A 19209-nucleotide genomic window follows, 5' to 3' on the forward strand; every position below is an offset into this window, starting at 1 on the left:
TCATAATTTGATGACCAAGCGTCTTTGAAGTCATATTTTGGATACATTTTCCTAATTTCGTTGAATGTATTCTTGTTTTTTAGGTCGCAGAAGTGACTTGAACCTTACTGGATCTTGTTTTTTAGGTCGGATACTGAATTTTCGAATTGATTTATTGATTGTAATTTCTATTTTACGTACCTAATATTAAATCTTACTGGAACAAAATCACCTGTAAAAATAAAATTTCCTTAATTGAACATCCAGATGGACATCCTCAGATAAATGAAACAAAATAATATCTTGATATTTAAAAAATAGATTTTTATTTGTGAATATTTCAATGCCATTTAATGTAAGTGATAAGCAGAAAAAAAATGCTTTGATTTCATGGGGAATGTTAAATTAATTTAGTTAATTACAGACAAAACAGCAACAAGAGATATTCCTTTATACTAACTTAAAACGACATTCTCAACTTCCTTCAATATATTCAGCTAATTTGAATATGTGATATCATCAAACTTATATTTATGGGATGTGGAGTTGTGGCTTAACATTGTTATCATTCGTGGCTGATCAATGGAACTCAAAATTAATACGATGGATTAAAATTAATCTCAAGATTTAAATTTTGATTGACTTAGATTAAATGAAATCCAAAATTCACCACAAAAGACACAATGCTTGAGCTCCATCCAACATCCATAACGTGATTATTCTTGTTTTTCCGTTACTTCTTTTATAAAATAAAAAAGCTAATGAACCAAAGCTTTTAATGTTTAAATTTTACACAACTCATTGCATTAATAAATCTCTTAATATTTGCGAATTTTTAAATTATACAATACAAATAACTCAATTACCAGCATTTACATAATACGGCATATAGTAGCATAATATATGAAACTTAATTACTTAATTTTTTATTTTCAATGTAATCAAGTCCCCAAAAATTATTCAATTTCTCGCATTTTTTAGGATGGAATCTATTTCCTTTAAACTAATTCCAAAATTACTTGAATTTACTTTTTAAAAAAAATTCTTTACTGTTTCTCTGATAAAAGTTAATTTATTTATTTATTTTTTTAATAAACCCAACTACCGCAAACTGCTTTAAATTTTCATTCAATTCACTAAAACTAACTAACTAGCATTGTTTTAATTAACGTTTTTTTTTACTTCATATCATTCACTCATTCGTTTATTTGCTTTCTCTTTCGGTCATAATTACATACATGATAGATAAATTAAGATTTTTTTGATATTTGCTGGGTGGTCAAGATGTGGAAATAATGCTATCTGCGGTTATTATTTGATGTTTAATTGATGTTTAGAATCAAAAGTTTGAAATTTTCCCAAAAATCAAGTTTTAAATTTTTCCGTTGAAGTTCAAAAATTTAAATTTTTCCGTTTAAGTTCAAAAATTTAAATTTGTCCGTTTAAGTTCAAAATTTTTTGATATTTTTGTCAAAGTTCAAAAACTTGAATTCTTCCGTTCAAGTTCAAAATTTTTTGATTTTTTTTTCGTCAAAGTTCAAAAATTTGAATTTTTTTCCGTTAAAGTTCAAAAAAATTTGAATTTTTTCCGTTAAACTTTAAAATTTTCATTAGAAACAGTAATTAACAAAATATTCTATACAACAGCAATTCTACTTTGACACACCTGAACTAATTATTTCTTCAGATTTAAGTTTTGAGCTAAAGTTGTTGTTCATTTTTATTTTGTCATCAAAATGACAAGTAAGAAGATAAATGATAAAGGGAAGTCATTCCCAGTTTTCTTTAATAAAAAAATCAGATTACTTAAAAAAGATTAAATGCCTCAACCAACTATAAAATTTGTTTTCTTATACATAATGAGGAATATTTTCATGTTTTTTACATAAAAACTATGTAAAATGAGTGCAGTGCAATTCATACAATTAATCAAGTTAGCTGTACACTCTCTTTGGTATCTTATCTCTATCGGCATTCGGATATTTTCCTTTTTTTAATGGCAGCAAATAAGCCTAAATTTAATCATTTAGCTCGTATGGCCCACACTCATTTCTCTAGTTTTAATTTATTAAGCATTTATTGAATAGTTTTTATTACTTTTTTATTGTGGTTTGTGTTGTGTCGATTATTTTGGATTCAATCATTCTAACTTGGAAGTTGTCTATCTATCTGTCAAAATGTGCTAGGTTCTTCTTATATTGAGCAAAATCTCATGATTGAAATTTTCATGAATTTAATCCTAGGATTAAAATACTGGTGTAAACACCAAATTCCTATCAAATCGACACCCCGATTCCTACATAAGCTTCCATCATTTCATTATCATTTCGTCGTCAAATAAAGCCCAAAGAAAACATATTTATAGTAACTCGAAGGAGCAACAAGAATTGAGAAAAATTAATTTTGACACAAAATTCCTAAGCGCGCAAAAAGCCTTTTTTTTATCTCTTAATAACTAGCATCAAAATTATGTATTAGGATTTTGTTTCTATGACATGAAATATTTTATTTTATAGTCACAGATGAAAGAGTTATCATAGAACATGACAGGTAATTTTTTTTTTTCTTCAAAATTGATTCTTTTTTTTTCTTACATAATTTAATTTATATATTTTGAAGATCTCATTGTACAAAAATCAGCATTAGAAAAAATCAATAGAAATGGAGAATATTCTAAAATATAAACTTAATTTAAAAAATATAAACTGATGATAATCTTGATTTGAAAATAAATTTTCTTATTTTCCGTGAAAAATGCTTCGATGAAATGATTTTCCTTCTTCCTTACTTTTATATAAAAAAGTATCTTTTTAAAAACTATTGTGTAGAGCATTTATTGAGCTTTGACTTTGTTGCTATCCAATTGTTTTGGTTGTTGTGATGTCGTTCCGGACGTTACAGGTCTTTTGCCTTTGCGTGCATTATTTGATAAGTACGTAAGATGGAAAAAGCGTGCAAATAAGATGAAATAACTGGCATACATTGCTATTGACAATTTAATGTTGGTCCATGAAATGTTACAAGCTGCATGTCCGGTTTGTTGGAGGAAATCATATGCCCAAATGTTAATTGCACATCCAACAATCATTTGTGTCAATTGAAGTGCCGTAATAACCATAGAAATAAATCTTGGTGGATTAAATTTCAATGCTTTTAATGCATAATAGGTATACATCAATGAATGAACACAGTAATTCATAACAACGAACCATCTTGCTGATGCTGTATATTCTTGATATGAGAACCATGAATACATCAATACAGTAATGTGATGGTACCAATGCAAGAAGATAAGTGGCTGTTTACGTAGTACGATAAATATCGTATCACCAAGTTCGGGCAGTTTCGACAGTACAAATACCCATGTCCAAAATCCACACACTCTGTCATGTTCAATATAGCTGCAATGAAGAAAAAAATAAAAGAACTTATTAGTTTTATTTTGCTGATGTAAACATACGCTCAAGTATTCAAATTCAATCATCGATGATTCTTCAAATTTTCTTTTTTTTAAGCCAAATTCTTCTTAACTTTCCGAATCATTTTGTCTAAATCATCTCCTATATTCGTTTACAGAATAAGAAATTATCGAATAATAAAAAGAAATGAACTTGGAACGTATGAATTAATTTAAGGTTGTGCGATTAATGCGCAATGCTGACGTAAATTGTCGATAGAGGCTAATGATCTTACATCAAGTTAGAAATTGTTCAAAGTTGTAACGGTCATTTTGATTTTGAATTTTTAAGACCGGTTCAATAAATTTAACGGCATTTTAAAATTCAAATTTTCAAAAAAAAATCGTTTTTGAACTAAAATGTTTCCAAATGTCAAGCAAATCCAATTTCCTTTCTCATTCAACCTTTCAAGATCTAAATGTCAAGCAAATCCAATTTCCTTTCTCATTCAACCTTTCAAGACATCCAGTCACTAGATTAACTAATAACCCATTCCAAAAAAATCAATGCCGCTAAATTTGCAACAGAAAATTGCCAAGAATAAGAAGTTTAAGCTTTTAGACTCTTCATCATTACTTTACGTCTTGACGTCAATTGCTATTCTTTCCTGCTTTTGTCTGTTTTTAAAAAAAACTTTTCAACACTAATTTCTTTCATACAGAATACTCGAAAAGCATTTCGGAGTTTGAAGGTCATACATTGCCATGTATTAAATGAAAAAAACATCTCGAAAATAATAAGAATAACAATAAAAAGTTAATTAGAATCACGCGTTAAGATATAGTTACAGTGAATTCGCAGAATTGTAATGATACAGCAGCATTTGATTATATGAAGTTTTTAATTAATTAGAAATTAACTGCATATTGGAATTGAAATTAAAGGTTGTAAATGGATTTGAGAATTTGAATTTGAATTGGAGTGGGATTGAGTCTGCACATGGAATTATAGTTGAGAATTTTGGGGAAATTTAGATCTAGTCCAAATTACTGATAGCTTTTGTCTGTTTTTAGAAATCAACAAATTTCTACAGATCAAAGAGCTCATTGCCATGTATTAAATGGGAAAACTGTGAAAATAATAAGCAATGTTAAGATATGTTACAGTGAAAAATTGTGATATGGGATTTGATTTAGAAACTTTTAATTAAAAGAAATTAACTGCATCCAGCTTTCGACGAATTTGATTTAAATTAAATGCGATAATGTGACCCCGTGCGCCTTCGCCAAGCAAGTAAGTATACTAGGATGAAATTTTAGAATCATTTAAATTCTAGTACAATTTTTTGAGTCTAGTTAAAATCTAGTACAAATTCAAACAAAATGATTCAAATCTAATACAAATTTATGTGATTTTTCAAACAATCTAGTACAAATTTAGTAATAATCTAGTACATCCCAGATACATTTACAATAAATCTTGTACAAATCTGATAGTTCTATAAAAAAAATCCAGTCCAAATAAACGAGATTCTAGTACAAATTAAAAGCTATTCCTTCAAATCTAGTACAGATAATTCTAAATATTCTGCTGTCCTAGCGACTTGATGATAACATTTGAATGCATGCCCGATCGACTACTAGATTACTTAAATCACATAGAAACATACTCCCAAATCTTATAAATCCACTCCCCAATAATTAAGTCAGAATTTTCGAGACAAATCTAATTCCACAAATCGCAAATAAAATAACAGGTCAGTCAATAGTAATTGAATTAATTAAAAATATGCATAAATTTTCATTTTCGTAAATAAATAACTGTCATTCTTGATGACAAAAAACAGAAATCATTGACGCAAATGACTAGTTTGCATGCTGAAAATAACAAAAACAAAAATCTGTTAATGAACAGCGATCAAATTTCAGGAATGCATCAATTATAAATTATTTGCACATTATTTTCGGGGTCAAATGGACACTTAAGACAAATGATCATCTTTTAATAATTTTTTATTGATTCTACCGGAGGTACTTAACATCAATACACAAAGAAGGCAGGCAAAACATATATTATAATTGCTGTTATTATTGACGTCAAACATGGATGTGAATATTAGCATTTTGCGGCTTTATATGTGAGAATGGTAACATATGTATGATAAGATATGATTTGCTGCTTCTTGTATATCTAAATACTTTTTAAAAGTATATCCAATAAATATTTCAATAATAAACATTGTTTGTCACGAGCCTCAAAAAAAATATTTTATGTAAATTGTTCTTATTGATTTCTTTAAGGACGAAACAATGAGAAAGCAATCAATTTTAAATTATAGCTGAATCGATACTTAATAGTTCCATAATCCATGTCAGAACATAACAATTTATTGATAGGCTTCCAATCTTGACAGCGGCAGCATGAAAAATATTAAAAACTATTTAGCGAAATTTGATTATTCAGGAGAAATTTGATTACGCTGTATGTTGTGGATTAATATAAACACGATTTTCACATCTGTTAATCAAGTTATGAGGGAAAATGTTAGTCATGCGTCAGTATTTTTGGTTAAGATATTACCAAAAGTTTAGCACATTATTTTTAGACGAAAGAGATTTATGATGTATTCATTAGTGGATATAAGAGATCTACAGATAGTCTACCCGAGTAGCATATTGTAGTCATTAGGGAAGATCACCTAATTTTATCAAAGTTTGTTCAGTTGTATTTTTGTTTATTTTGTGTACAGTTATTGGAATATTCAGCCGCTTGATCGCCATGTTGATGACATAGGGAATCTTAACGGTTACGTGACGACCTAACAGACAGTGAGTTTGCTCTCAAAAGCAGAGTTGGCTGAAAGTATGCTCGCCAACATGCTCAGCTAGTGTAATAAATTAGAGGAGTAAGCTCTTGAGAGCACGCTCTTTGAATGCTTGGAATGGTTGATTTCGATTTGATTTCGAAAAATGAAATTTGCCACGACTAAGGGTAAAGTTTCAAAAACTCTCAAAAGCTCTAGGAGCATTGCCACATAGTGTAAGAGAGTAAGGATAAGCATACTTTGAAGTTTAAGAACAAAGGCTTTTATCCTTCTTAAAATTGTGTTTGATGCCTGATTCATCTGTTAAGTGCAGCATTAAAGCTACTTCTAAAGTCTAAGCCTTGAAACACGTTTAGACAATTTGCTGTCTACTTTTGTCAGTTTCTCGGATTAACCTTAGCCATACTAAACGATATAGCAGGGAAATACACTTAGGTGCATCCTAAAAATCCTCTTAAGTGCATTTAGTATGACTAAACAGCTAATTGTGTAATTTATTATAGGATTTCAATATTGTCATTTGACATTTGGCGGATTGGACATTTTCAGGGAGGCTTTGAATCACAGTTGATCTGTACGGCCATCAAAGTAAGTAAGTAAGTGACATTTGCCGAATGGTATTTATAAAAATAATTTAATTTGTTAAAAGTCCAGAACTTAGATTAACTAGATGTAATGCGATACAATGCGTATTATAAAGAGGGAATTTCCTAAGCGATCAATCTCGACCTAAGCAGACATAGAGCACGCTTATTATGTGTTAGGTCATGTGATATGTATCTTAGTACTCTCTGACATGGTTAATATGGGTTTCTCAGAACTAGAATCATCTTTGAAATGAAATTCATATTTTTTCAGTGTAAGCAAGACTAAGATTTCGTCAGAATAGTTATAGTCAGAATGTCTATGCCTGCTAAAGTACTAAAATCACTAAAACTGACTAAAACATTCCACAATAAGGAGCTTGAAGGTCCATAAAGAGGACTCATTAGCAACTAACTTGCAAATTCATCAAAACATTCATTAAATCCGATGTCGAAAGCTATTAAGCCTTTCAAATTTATCAAAAGTAATAATAAGAACATGTCATGTTAACAAATACAAAACATTGAGTCATACCAGCAATAAAAAATAAATTAAATCAACAAGTAAGTTATAAAATACTTCCGATTACATAACAAAAAAAGTATGATAATCACTTTATAATTTTGAATTTTTAATTATTACTTAGTTCCTTTTAAAAATGGTCAATGATTTACTTCTAATGACGTCAAACAATATTTTACGACCTTCTTTATTTAAAATTGAAATTTTTTCTTGATTAATAATTTGCAAATAATGTAAATGGCAAATATTTGCTTTCCCTTTAATTGTAAATTTGTTCATTGAATCAGCAGTGTAAGCAGACGTCAGGATGAATTGATGATATAATTCATACTATCGCGAGAAACTACTTAAAAAAATATTCTTTTCTTGCGTCACTATCATTTCTGCAAAGTCATTCAAGTGAACTCAGCACTTTTTGAAGAGACAATCTTGAAAAAAATATTAATAACTTCTTATGGTCGATTGGTATTATTGCGATCAATAATCTGAATGTTAAGGGGTTGAACAAACACATACCCGAACAGAATAATGTGTTCACTAGTTCTAACAGGCAAATACTACGGGTTTTAGTGAATTGCTGCTCAAGACGGATCCACAGAAAATGAAAAACTGGTAATCCAGTTGATTGACCGTTAAGTCAAGTATTGCTACAAAGCGCTTGGGTGGAATCCACAATGAAAAAGGCGCCTTGGTGCTCCAAAAGCAACTTGGCGTAGAAAAGGAAAGCGGGAATGTCAATTAGATGCCAAAACATAATATTTTTACAAGCTTTGTGATGTGGCCAACAATGGAGTCAGATAGAAGGCCTTTTGTAATAAACTAGGCTCCAAGTCGAGGCATGGTTCAATTAAATAACAGGCAGATACCTAAAAGCGGTATCTTTGGCTGTTAGGGTAGGATACCACTACATCGCCTCAATAACTATAAGACATAAAGTAGCCTTGACGGCACAATGAAAATTGATTTTGGCAGTTAGTCGAATTGTGTCGCTCGGGATATTATTAAAGAAAACGATACGGATCTGTTAATTATTATCTTGGGAGACAATAACACGTAGTGTAGACTAAACACATCGTAAAGATTATTTTTTTTGAGAGTTGAGGTTTTGAGAAGTAAACGAATTTTGACATTGAGATTATTTTATGCAGTCAAACTATTCTCAAATTACTCACGTTCCACTTAGAAAATATCAGACTCTCCTAAGAATTTTGTTAATCGCAGGCAAGTCTGGGTTTGAGTAATTATCCCAAGCTGAATAGTGCGAAATTGGTCGGCATGGTGTCGTTAGGGTAACTTCAAATTTCACTATTGGTACGGCGACAAAGCGGGCAGGTTCTGCTGCTCGGAATTATGCAGAATTTGTTTGGAATCAGCTGCAACTTTGCGTCTTGTCATTAACACTGCAAAGTAGCGGTGCCTTATAACCTAAATTCTGCATATGAATATGGTTGCAGTAAGTAGGTAAGTAAGCAGCGGTGCCCTAGCATTGAATTGTTCGGTAAATAATTTTACAAAAGCTTTTATTCCTAATCAACTACTAATCTAGCTACATATGTAATTGATAATTGTACAAATTTCAAGCACCGCTTTGTTATAAAGTGTGTCTAATAGCATGCTGATAACTACATTATCTGTTAAATGGATCCCAGTTGACTGATGCTAGACATATCCGGTGAAAAGCTTTTCACGCTCTACTTTTCAGATTTAAACTTTTTTCCTCTTAATATTCGCAATCAAGCTCAATATATTTGTGTGTCGGTGACTGAGCCTTGGTAAGTTGAATAGCTCAGAATGAGTGGCCGACGCATGACGTCAGTTTTGAGCCTTAAACGCTTCGTAGCCTTATAAACTGTCTTGTTCGGGATAAATAGATTCAATCAGCAAAATCAATGACAATTAAAAACAATTCCCTGACTGCACACTTTCAGTTAAATCACATCCATTCATTAACTTCATCCTGACCTATGCTAACTCAGTCATTACAAAAATTCATCTTATCAATTTTACTTCAATCAAAGCTTTACTATAAACATCTGTTCCTTTGACTGTACCCCAATTAAATTTTAAAATCAAGTCACCTTTGAAGTCTTATAGCAAAAAAAAAATATTTTAAATTTTTAACATCATTGATTCCACGCTTATTCCACGCCTTAGTGATAACAGGACTGAATTACACGCGATGACATCGATCATATTCAACATTTCAACATCTGACTATAATTAAGTGTGAAGCTCGATAACAGAAAATTAATAAAAATTATTTGTAAGTACCCGATTATTAGACTTTAATGTTCATGATTATTGTCTGGGATGTATTTTGTGGTTGGATGGGGGTGACTCTAACTTTTATAACCATTATGCATACTGGATTATACCATAGAGAACAAAAAATACCCAAAATAAGCTAAAAACAATTATATTGTTGATATCCCTAAAAGTGTCATTAAGGTGTAGCCACACGTGTAAGACTGATGAGCTGTTGACCAGCACTCACACCTGCCTTAATTAGCATTATTTGTAGATTATTATCAACATTAATTAGGGTCTTTAGAAGCAAATTTTCAGGATTGATGTGTATTCAGCCCAAATCTCAAGTATAGCCTCAAAAACGACGCTAAGCACTACCGCAGGTATGCCTTTGTTCTGTAATTTAAATTTTGCAAGCACGTGCAGAATAGAAAAATGACAAAACAAAATGCTAAAGAATGCCCAGAAGTGCTCATTGAGCAAAATTTACTATCTACAATAAAACAGCTATATTGCATGTTTCTATACAATTTGTCTAAATGCAAATGAAAGTAAAGCCATACGACTGTAATTTTTATAGCATTTTAAGTACTCGACCGGTGACTTATGTCATCGGAATCGGAAAATTTATTTATAAAAGCTTTTTTTTTTTTTGATGACAGAAACAACAACAAACACAAAAAATGTTATCACTGATATGCCTCGAATAATCATTCACGAGTGATTGCGTTTAAAGTCCAAAGAAAATCATGCGATTCTTTTTATTTCGAAATTTTTGTGGCAAATCCTTAATCGCTGAAATTTTTTTTATAAAATGTTATCAATTATAACACTTCTTTCATTTTTCGCACGGTCTGAAATTCGACGCGAACCTTGAACCCAAACGAATTGCCACTATCAGCAAAATTTCAACAGAATTCCAATAAATTGCTAGTTATTAATTCAATTTATGTGACTGTCTGGTTGTCTAGATGGATGTCTGAATCATAAAATCTATATTTAGTAAAGTATGTATTCATACTTTATTTTTAGTGCCTTATGAATGGGAAATTGAGAGGAAAAGGGTCGTTAAAACTCATTTATTGATTCCATTGAGGATTATTGTTCGGTCGTTTTCAGTCTCAGATTTAATCTTTGACAAAAAAAAATAAGACACTGATATTTTTGTGTTCTAGAAATCAAATTGGGACACAAACTTCTCGAACTGTCTAACTTGTTTGTTAAGGCATAACTAAGTCACTTAAGCACTCCAAAATTGAATTCTAACTCTAATTAACTTTATTTTAAAGATTTTTCACAATTTTTCCTTTTCGTCCAAGTCTACTTTGGTGATAAAGGGGTGGAAAACTATGCACAATTTTCAAATTCGGAAAGTTCGTTATATTTTCAAAAAATAATAATTCGTTAGGAATCATATTGTCAAGTTATTTCGACACACCCATTTTTGCGCCGAAAACTGCGGTTTTCATGCTGTATGGCACCGGTGCCTGTTTTGCAACTTTGCGGAGAACCGCATTGTGCTGCTCGGTCTTGTTTTTCACTAAAAGCTAGAACATACTTTCAGCTTAATAAATCTAACAGCAAACATCTTCCTTGTGTGAATCTATCTCATTATAACTGTATAGCATTTAATTGCTAATGGGAGACATTTTAAATGTTTTTATGCAATGCATAAGTATTACCAATTAAAATTAAGTAGACAAAGTTAGAGTTGTTTACGGAAAACAACTATAGAAAGTAGATTTTAATGATTACAGCTAGTTTGAAGTATATTTTGGTATCCATTAGAATGTATAGATAGCCACTCATCTCCAAATGTTGATGACAGACACTCGAATATGTTCTATTGAGGCTAATGACTTCAATAATCCTACTGACCCCTCAACTCTTTGAAACAAATAGAAGCCATACAATCATTTATCAATATGAACCACAAGCTTTTTGCTATATTTTTGAAATAATTTTGTAATACAATAAGGATTTCTCTTCATGCCTGACTGGCTACTACTTCTCATGTTACATAATTATAGTAAAAACTTTTAATACAAACAAATGGACTTTATGTGCTGATTTGAAAGATTAAGAAATACAAATTCAGATTATTAATTGATTTTTTTCAATGACTTCCTATTTTTTTGAGCTTGCCAATGCCTAAAATTAGTGAAAGTTCACATTTAAGCCACTCACTAGTCAAATTTAATGAATGTAAAGAAAAGTAATCGTTATAAATCATAAATACAGTTGAAACTGTATAAAAGAATATAAAATTAATAAATTAGACTGTTTAGAGCACTTAAAGGTGCTTCATACCTTTAAATTCAGTTGAATGATATGATTAAAACATTTTTGATAGCTTTCTTCGGATCTTAAACAATTTATACTCATTAAATCGTCAGACAATAATGTTTATTGCATATAAACTTAATAATTACGTCTGTAACTAATTAAAAATCTTTATAGCCTCAATCATTTGAGTTGAGGAACAAGATTTCTACAGTTTTGTTTTCAATTTGAACCTTAAATGACCGCCAAAACTTTGAAGAATCAACTTTTTTATTTTAATGAATTATTGAATGTTTATTTGTCAAATTAAACTGGTTTTAAGGAGAACCAATTTGCATATATTCGAAGATGTTTATTGCATTTAGCAGACATGCTTAAATTGGCAGCAAAAAGCAACATTCTGAATGTCAACAATGAAGAATCTCGATGATAAATTAATTAAAATATTGATTAACTTACCTAGGAACACACACAGAATGGAATAGGCCATAATTTTTCAGGACATGAATAAGTTCCGGTGCTGTACGGAAAGCACCCATTATACTAAACATTGCTAACATTGTATTCCATAATGCTAGAAGTCCTCTCAATTCGAATCTGTAAATTAAGTAATAAAAGACATTAATTAAACAATATTAAATGGAATTCCAATCACATGCGTAATTCATAATATCGATAAAGTCAGCCAGCATCGAGTCACGATGTTAACACATTTACCCACATTTTTATGAACAAAAATTTAAATTTCTTTTGCTATTTCACTTCCTCACACTCATGCACGCATCGCTTATTACATAATTTAATAAAAAATTATAAGGAAAAAGCAGTTCAATGGCACATTTCATTAATAATATTATTTCACTCTCTTATTCACTCTCTCTTTCCTATTCATTCACAGATATAGTTAAGGCTTTCAAGCAAAAAATTTTTGTTGAGAAATTTTAAAAGGAAATCTTCAATTGATATCAATAAAATTTCATTTAAAATTATCTTTTTTATACTCGATATCTACAGCACCAAAAATATAAATGAAGGTGTTGGCTTGTTTAGTTAAAAAAAAAAACTTTACGTATTGTAATTTGTTGATTGTCATCAACATGTTGCTTGCGGCACGATCCAAAGAGGAAAGTTGAAGACGTAATTAAAGGGTTGGTCTGATTGATCATCGAGCGCAGTTTTTTGAAAAGTGGATTGATTGATAGATTTTTAGGCCAGGCATGGACATAGGATGGAAAATCTTTTTGCAAAATATTGACATAAAAATTTGCAATTTTTGTTTTTTTACGGTTTTTAAAGTTTTGAATTTTTAGCGATTCATAAAATTTTGAATTTCAACGGTTTTTAAAATTCTGAATTCTTAGCGAATTTTAATTTTTTTTGTCTTTTCTGAAATTTTGCATTTTTAACGTTTTAATCAAAAACAACAAATTCCAAAAGAAAATGTTTTCAAAATTTTAAATTTTTAACGAAACTTTGGAATTCGTTAAGTTTTTAAACACTTTTCTGAGGTTACAAAATTCAAAAATAATTTAACGGTTTAAAATTTTCAAAATTCTTAGTCTTCAGTAGTTTCAGTATTCCAACTCAAAACAACTGTACAATGCAAATTTAATGTTCAGCATGAATAATCTCCAAATTAATTAACTAATTCCACCCCTCTTAATTCCCAAAACCATCTATAATCCCTTTATATCCACATAAATTTCTCTTAATGTCCTGTCCAAAATGACTAAATCCACAACACATTTACTTAACATAAAATGCATGTTTAGTCAAAAAAAAAAAGCCTTTCGCTTAACATATGCATGTATGTATCGTATCGATCCATCAACAATAGCAACAGACAAATTACGAAGAAAAGAAAAAAAAAACCGGAATTAAGCGGAGAAAACATTCATTTTAGCAAAAAAAGAGTCGAAAAAAAAATTCGATAGGTATTAATTGATTATATAACATCTGACCGAGATATGACTGAATATATTAAATTCCTTGTTTAACATACAATATGCTCGTAGCACACATTTTATGCACCAACCAAAAAAAACTTGCGTTGAGGAAGGCAAAAATGAGCTTTTGTGACTGCACATCTTGCATCATGAAATTAAATTCGAAATTGGCCTTTTGTTTATGTTTTGATGACGTAAATTCTCATATGTCCCATAAGCTTATTCAACTGGTCAACAGACTAAATACTTGTTGAAAATCAGAGTTGCAAAGCAGTCACTTGTCACGGGCAAAAGCCGTACAATTTCTTGATAATTTGTATGGTTTTTCTTAGACTAAAACCGTTCAATTTCTTGATAATTTGTATGTTTTTGTAAGAATAATCATACATATTAAGGAATTGTACGGTTTTTGTCTATGTCTATGACATTTGTATGGTTTTGTAAAAAAAAACATAAATGATTAAGAAATTGTACGGTTTTTGCCTGTACCAGGTGCCTGTTCTGCAACTCTGGATGAAATAAGCAAATGACATCTTGCTTGTTTTGTTAATTCCTTTAAAATGGTACAATTCTACTTGACATGAATAATAGCTTCATTCACCTATTCATGACAATAATTAACAATTGTATTAAATTAATTAAATTAAATATTTTCACTTCTGTTTTAATGCAAATAAACTCTGGGAAAATCCGGAATTAATAAACTAAATGTAAATTAGTTCCTGGATGAAGTAAATACGCAAAAAATCAATATTTTCCTTGTTCTACTTTGCATGGAAGTCACAATTAATGAATGGTTACAGAAAAACAAGAACATTTCCGTGGATCTTGACTAAGTCAAGCCTTGTGACATTTCCGTATGCAGAAATCGAATATCGGGTATTTCCAAATTGATATTATGATAATAAGTCTTCGTCGTGCTGATTTACGTCAGCAAAAATTTGACTTCTAATCTTTATAAATTCATTCCTGAAGTCATCTTCCAAAAATTTCCGTGAATTTTACGTAAATCGATCGTTCTAACTTGTTACTCTAACAAAGTTATTTGATCAATTGCCACGCAAAGATATTCAAAATAGCATCAGATATCCACAAGTGTTTGATAGCTTAAACACATTTAATTCAGCATTTTTAGATATTTTTAGCTCAACGATAATTCTCGCATTAAGTAAGATACGAAATTTTTTATAGCAATAATCAGCTCAAAGGCATTAAAGGTTTCATCGTTAAAATTCGATATGATTCATTAACAACCATGATATCGATAAGATGCGGGAAAAATAATTTAGGAAATGATTCATTTTCGATAAGAGTAAAGTCATCACCTTGATAATAATTTCGAGTTTCTATTTCACTTTAATTCCCGCATAGACAGATAGCATGACATGGTTGTGGAATTTTTTGATTCTGAGTTGCAGAACAGGCACCTGTCATAGGCAAAAACCGTACAATTTCTTAATAATGTGTTTGATTTTTCTTACAAAACCATACAAATTATCAAGAAATTGTACGGTTTTTGCCTGTTTTGCAACTCTGCTTCTTGATGAAGCTTTTACGTGATTACGTTAACAAATTTTGTTCAAATATTTAATTAAGGTTTTCAGTAATGATTAATGTATTATCTTAAATGTAAATTTTTAGAATATATTCATTAGTGTTTTATTTCTTGTGAATTAAGCCGATTGCATGTGAAGTTAACTGAACTTGATGCGATTGTTAAACTATTGAAATCAAGGAAATCAATTAGAGAGCTTTTAAGGCTGTTTTAGTTAGATTTGAACTTTAATGGTTTTCAAAATTTTGAAATTCAAAATTTTTTTAAAGCCAATGGAATTCAAATTTTTGAAAACCGTTAAAATTCAAATTTTTGAGAACGGTTAAAATTCAAATTTTGAAAACCATTTAGATTCAAATTTTTGAAAACCGCTAAAGTTCAAAATTTTTAAAAACGTTAAAATTCAAAATTTTGAAAACCGTTAAAGTACAATATTTTTGAAAAGCATCAAAATTCTAAAGTTTGAAAACCGTTTAAATTTAAATTTTTGAAAGCCGTTAAATTTTGAATTCCATAAAATCATTAAAAACAATAAAGTTTTCAAAATCAATAGTAAGTTACTCAAAATACAATATCAACCAGTATCACGTACACACAAAATTTACATTCAAATGATTTACTCTGAACCGCATATATGCACTCTTTAACCACCACAATACAGACAATCGAAAAAACTTTATATTCCCATATCAAAAACCTTGAATTCAACAACTTTTTTTTTTCATTTTGCATTCAAATTGATTTTTCCCCCATTAATATTTGTCTTATCAACAGCTGTTATAAAATATACAAAAGGTAATGCTCATGAATGTATCTAAAAATAAATAAAATATGTTGATAGCGCCTGATGGAAAAGCTCACGAAAAAGTTGAATTTTTGGGCAGATATGAGATGAGATTATGTAAAGACTTCCTATGAAATGCTTGTTATTGCCAAAAAAAAGCGTCACTTACATAATCCACCTCAAAATAATCTCTTAAATGTAATTTCAAGTCCCACTTCTTTCACTCATACATAAACGATTTGGGGATAAATAAATGAAAACAATTCAATGGAACTGATAATGACTTGAAGCACATGGATTGTAGTTTTTTTTCATACTTTACGAAACACGTGATTTCCCCGATGTCGACCCTCTGCATTTATATGCTCATCAATTTTTATAAACTATCTGCAATTACTTTTTCTCTTGTTGCTGCATTTTTACTTTTTTTTATCGTTTTGCATTCATGATGACTGAATTAAGTCCAATGTCATCGATGGAGGGGTACGCACTAGAAAGATGTAGCTCATCGGATGTGGCTATGGATCATAATTTGATTTTTAATCTGAGGATTTATTTAATCTCAACTTTTAATCCTAGGATTTATTTAATCTGAAGGTTTGGACTATCCACTTCAGCCTTTCAAGATCACTGAGACTTTCACAAGTCAGAATTGATCAATTACAGATGCTTCCAAAAATAAGTAATGAATCATCCAGATCAAGGTCTAGATACAGCTTTTGACCCCCAATAATACACAAAACAGACAACAGTCCGAAACTATACAACATGAATGCACGTTTACGTACTCAAAATAAACATTAAAGTCCTCATTTTCATCGAGACATTGCTCGAAAAAAATTGCATATGCTTCTCATTACTTCATTCCATTCACAGGTATGCGATAAAATTTGTGGAATTTTAAATGTTTACACAAAAAAAAGTTAAGCTTGTTTTTCGTACCCAAAATCCCATAACAATAACAATCCATTAAAATTGATGCGTTTATGCATTTCGTGTAACTACCTTCAAAGTTTTCCGGGCATGTTCTCAACTTGAACAAAAAATGTGAAATATTCATATTTATTTAATAATGCATTCAGTTCATGGAATTGACGAGTGCTTGAAGCTAAAGAGTCAAATAATCGGTTAATATCTTTACAAAAGGAAAAAGTTTCAAGCGTTCGCATCATTCTCACATCATTTCTCGTCTCAAAAATTTTTGTGTTCCTCTCTTACGCGAATCATCCGATTCACAAATACACGAAAAGCATGTGGATGAACAGAAAAAAAAACTTATGAGATATTTTTAAAACATTAACAAGACGAGCCGAAAATTTCTTTACATTATAAGTATGTATGAATGATTGAATGTCAATGAAATTTTTTTGGGGGGATCTTACTGACTGTATACAAAATCGGAATTGATATTGGAATTGTTTAATAAACGCTTTACACGTTTTCATATTGGCATTTTTTGTTCCTTATTTACATTTCGTCTGTTTTTATTTCCATCCGAGATAATACATTTGCGTTATGTTTACGGTCGTCACACGACATCACGGATTTCTTATGATATTTTATCACTGTATTTTGCACTGAAACTCTCTCATGAGATGACTTTACATGAATCTTTAGGTTTTTTTTTTTTGGAAATTAAAGCAGCAATTGCGTAACTTTAAATATCTTTTTTTTTCTCTCCCCATTATTACACAGACAGGCAGGCATGACTCCGGACATGATTATTGATTTTTTTTTCTCTTCAGTGTTTTCGTCATTCACTCTTTTCGCACAATATACTATTACTTCATCCATACGTGCCTTCTTTATCGTCAAGCATGCTTTTTTTTCGTTTTTACATACCTAGGTCGATTTGCCATAAACTGTTGGCCAACAAAAATGACAAAAATATAAACGCCCGAGTACCTGAGTGTGCAAAAAAATAAATAGAGGGAAATGTCATTAGTAACAGACAGGATAATGGATAAATTGTTGCTGATTATTACCAAAATACATATGTCCAATTGTTTTGCATCCATACTCTTGTTTTTTGGTGGGTGAAATGCGCCTCAAAATCAAATATGTATGAATAATTTGGTTTTACTTCACTAATATCATATCCCCATCTCGTCATTGGATCCATTTTTTATAAACTTTTGTTTTTAATTATATTCTAATTAATTTGATTAAAATAAATTGATTGAAGCCAGCGCACACACACGAATATCTGGAAGGAATTAAAGATTTTTAGTTTACTGGATGTTTTCAATAATTTTTTTTTTTTTGTTAAGAATTGGAACCGGTTCTTTTAATGAGTTCTTGTTGCTGATTAGAAGGGAATTTAAATTCTGACCAATCTGTCTGATGGAACACGTTCTCAACTTAATAAAATTAACATATAATTTTCTATACACACGTAGAAATTAGTTAATTTTTTTATCAAATATTTTAATGATATCATCTGATTTTCTTTTATTTTTCGCCCAATCAGTGCGAGTTTCTAATTTTTTTTTCTCTCATGTGAAACTTTTTTTATGTTTGTTAATTGAGATTTCCTTCTAAATATTTCATGATTATTGTAATAATTCACTTAAAATAATACATTCGTAACTTAACACAATCATTGATTTCAATGTAAACAGTTTTTATAATAATTTATTTAACTCCAGAAAAAATTTACAACAGCCGGTTCCTTCCTTCTTATTCTTCTATATTCTCTTTTCTTTTTTTTTTGCACCGAAAAATCGATTTTCTGATTTTTTTTGGCTATACTATTTGATGTAGCTTAATTTAACAATTTCATGATATATTCACGTACATAAAACTGTAGACAATCTTCTCACAACGCCTGTATTGTTGATAAATTCACAAATTTTAAAATAACTACTTAATTAATCGAAGAAACAACCGTTTTCTCGCGATCTATCGACTGAAATGATTCAGATGGTACGAAAATTGAAATAGGCAGTGACTTAAAGTCTACAAAGTGCGCGGAACTAAAAATTTGAAATTTTAATGACCGTTATGATTTTTTTTGGGTGTTTTGAATTACAATTTTACGAATTGAGGATTTGTTGGGTTTAAATGGAAATATACCTGGATATGTC

The 19209-nt window shown here is 30.1% G+C and overlaps 1 protein-coding gene across 1 annotated transcript; it reads right to left on the reverse strand.

The window, feature by feature from the left end:
* Positions 1–280: 280 nt before the first annotated feature.
* Positions 281–19062, reverse strand: Baldspot (elongation of very long chain fatty acids protein baldspot). The gene is made up of 5 exons (XM_070643064.1): positions 18921–19062; positions 18109–18329; positions 17966–18028; positions 12298–12435; positions 281–3380 (listed from the first exon to the last, which is right to left on the reverse strand). The coding sequence occupies exons 2-5, from the start codon at positions 18243–18245 to the stop codon at positions 2813–2815; spliced, it is 906 nt and encodes a 301-aa protein (XP_070499165.1). The 5' UTR covers positions 18246–18329; positions 18921–19062; the 3' UTR covers positions 281–2812.
* Positions 19063–19209: the final 147 nt, after the last annotated feature.

This window comes from Chironomus tepperi, unplaced genomic scaffold (assembly GCF_022539635.2).
Source record: "Chironomus tepperi strain 1889 unplaced genomic scaffold, CSIRO-AGI_Ctep_v1 contig_309, whole genome shotgun sequence".
Classification (NCBI taxonomy): Eukaryota; Metazoa; Arthropoda; class Insecta; order Diptera; family Chironomidae; genus Chironomus; species Chironomus tepperi.

What these genes read in the sequence shown, in the direction of transcription:
- Baldspot (XM_070643064.1), bottom strand. Translation starts at nt 18,245, where the DNA reads ATGGATCCAATGACGAGATGGGGATATGATATTAGTGAAGTAAAACCA. An exon ending in AATTGGACATATGTATTTTG is followed by an intron (nt 18,029 to 18,108) that starts GTAATAATCAGC and finishes TTGCACACTCAG; the next exon opens with GTACTCGGGCGTTTATATTT. An exon ending in TTTATGGCAAATCGACCTAG is followed by an intron (nt 12,436 to 17,965) that starts GTATGTAAAAAC and finishes CTTAATTTACAG; the next exon opens with ATTCGAATTGAGAGGACTTC.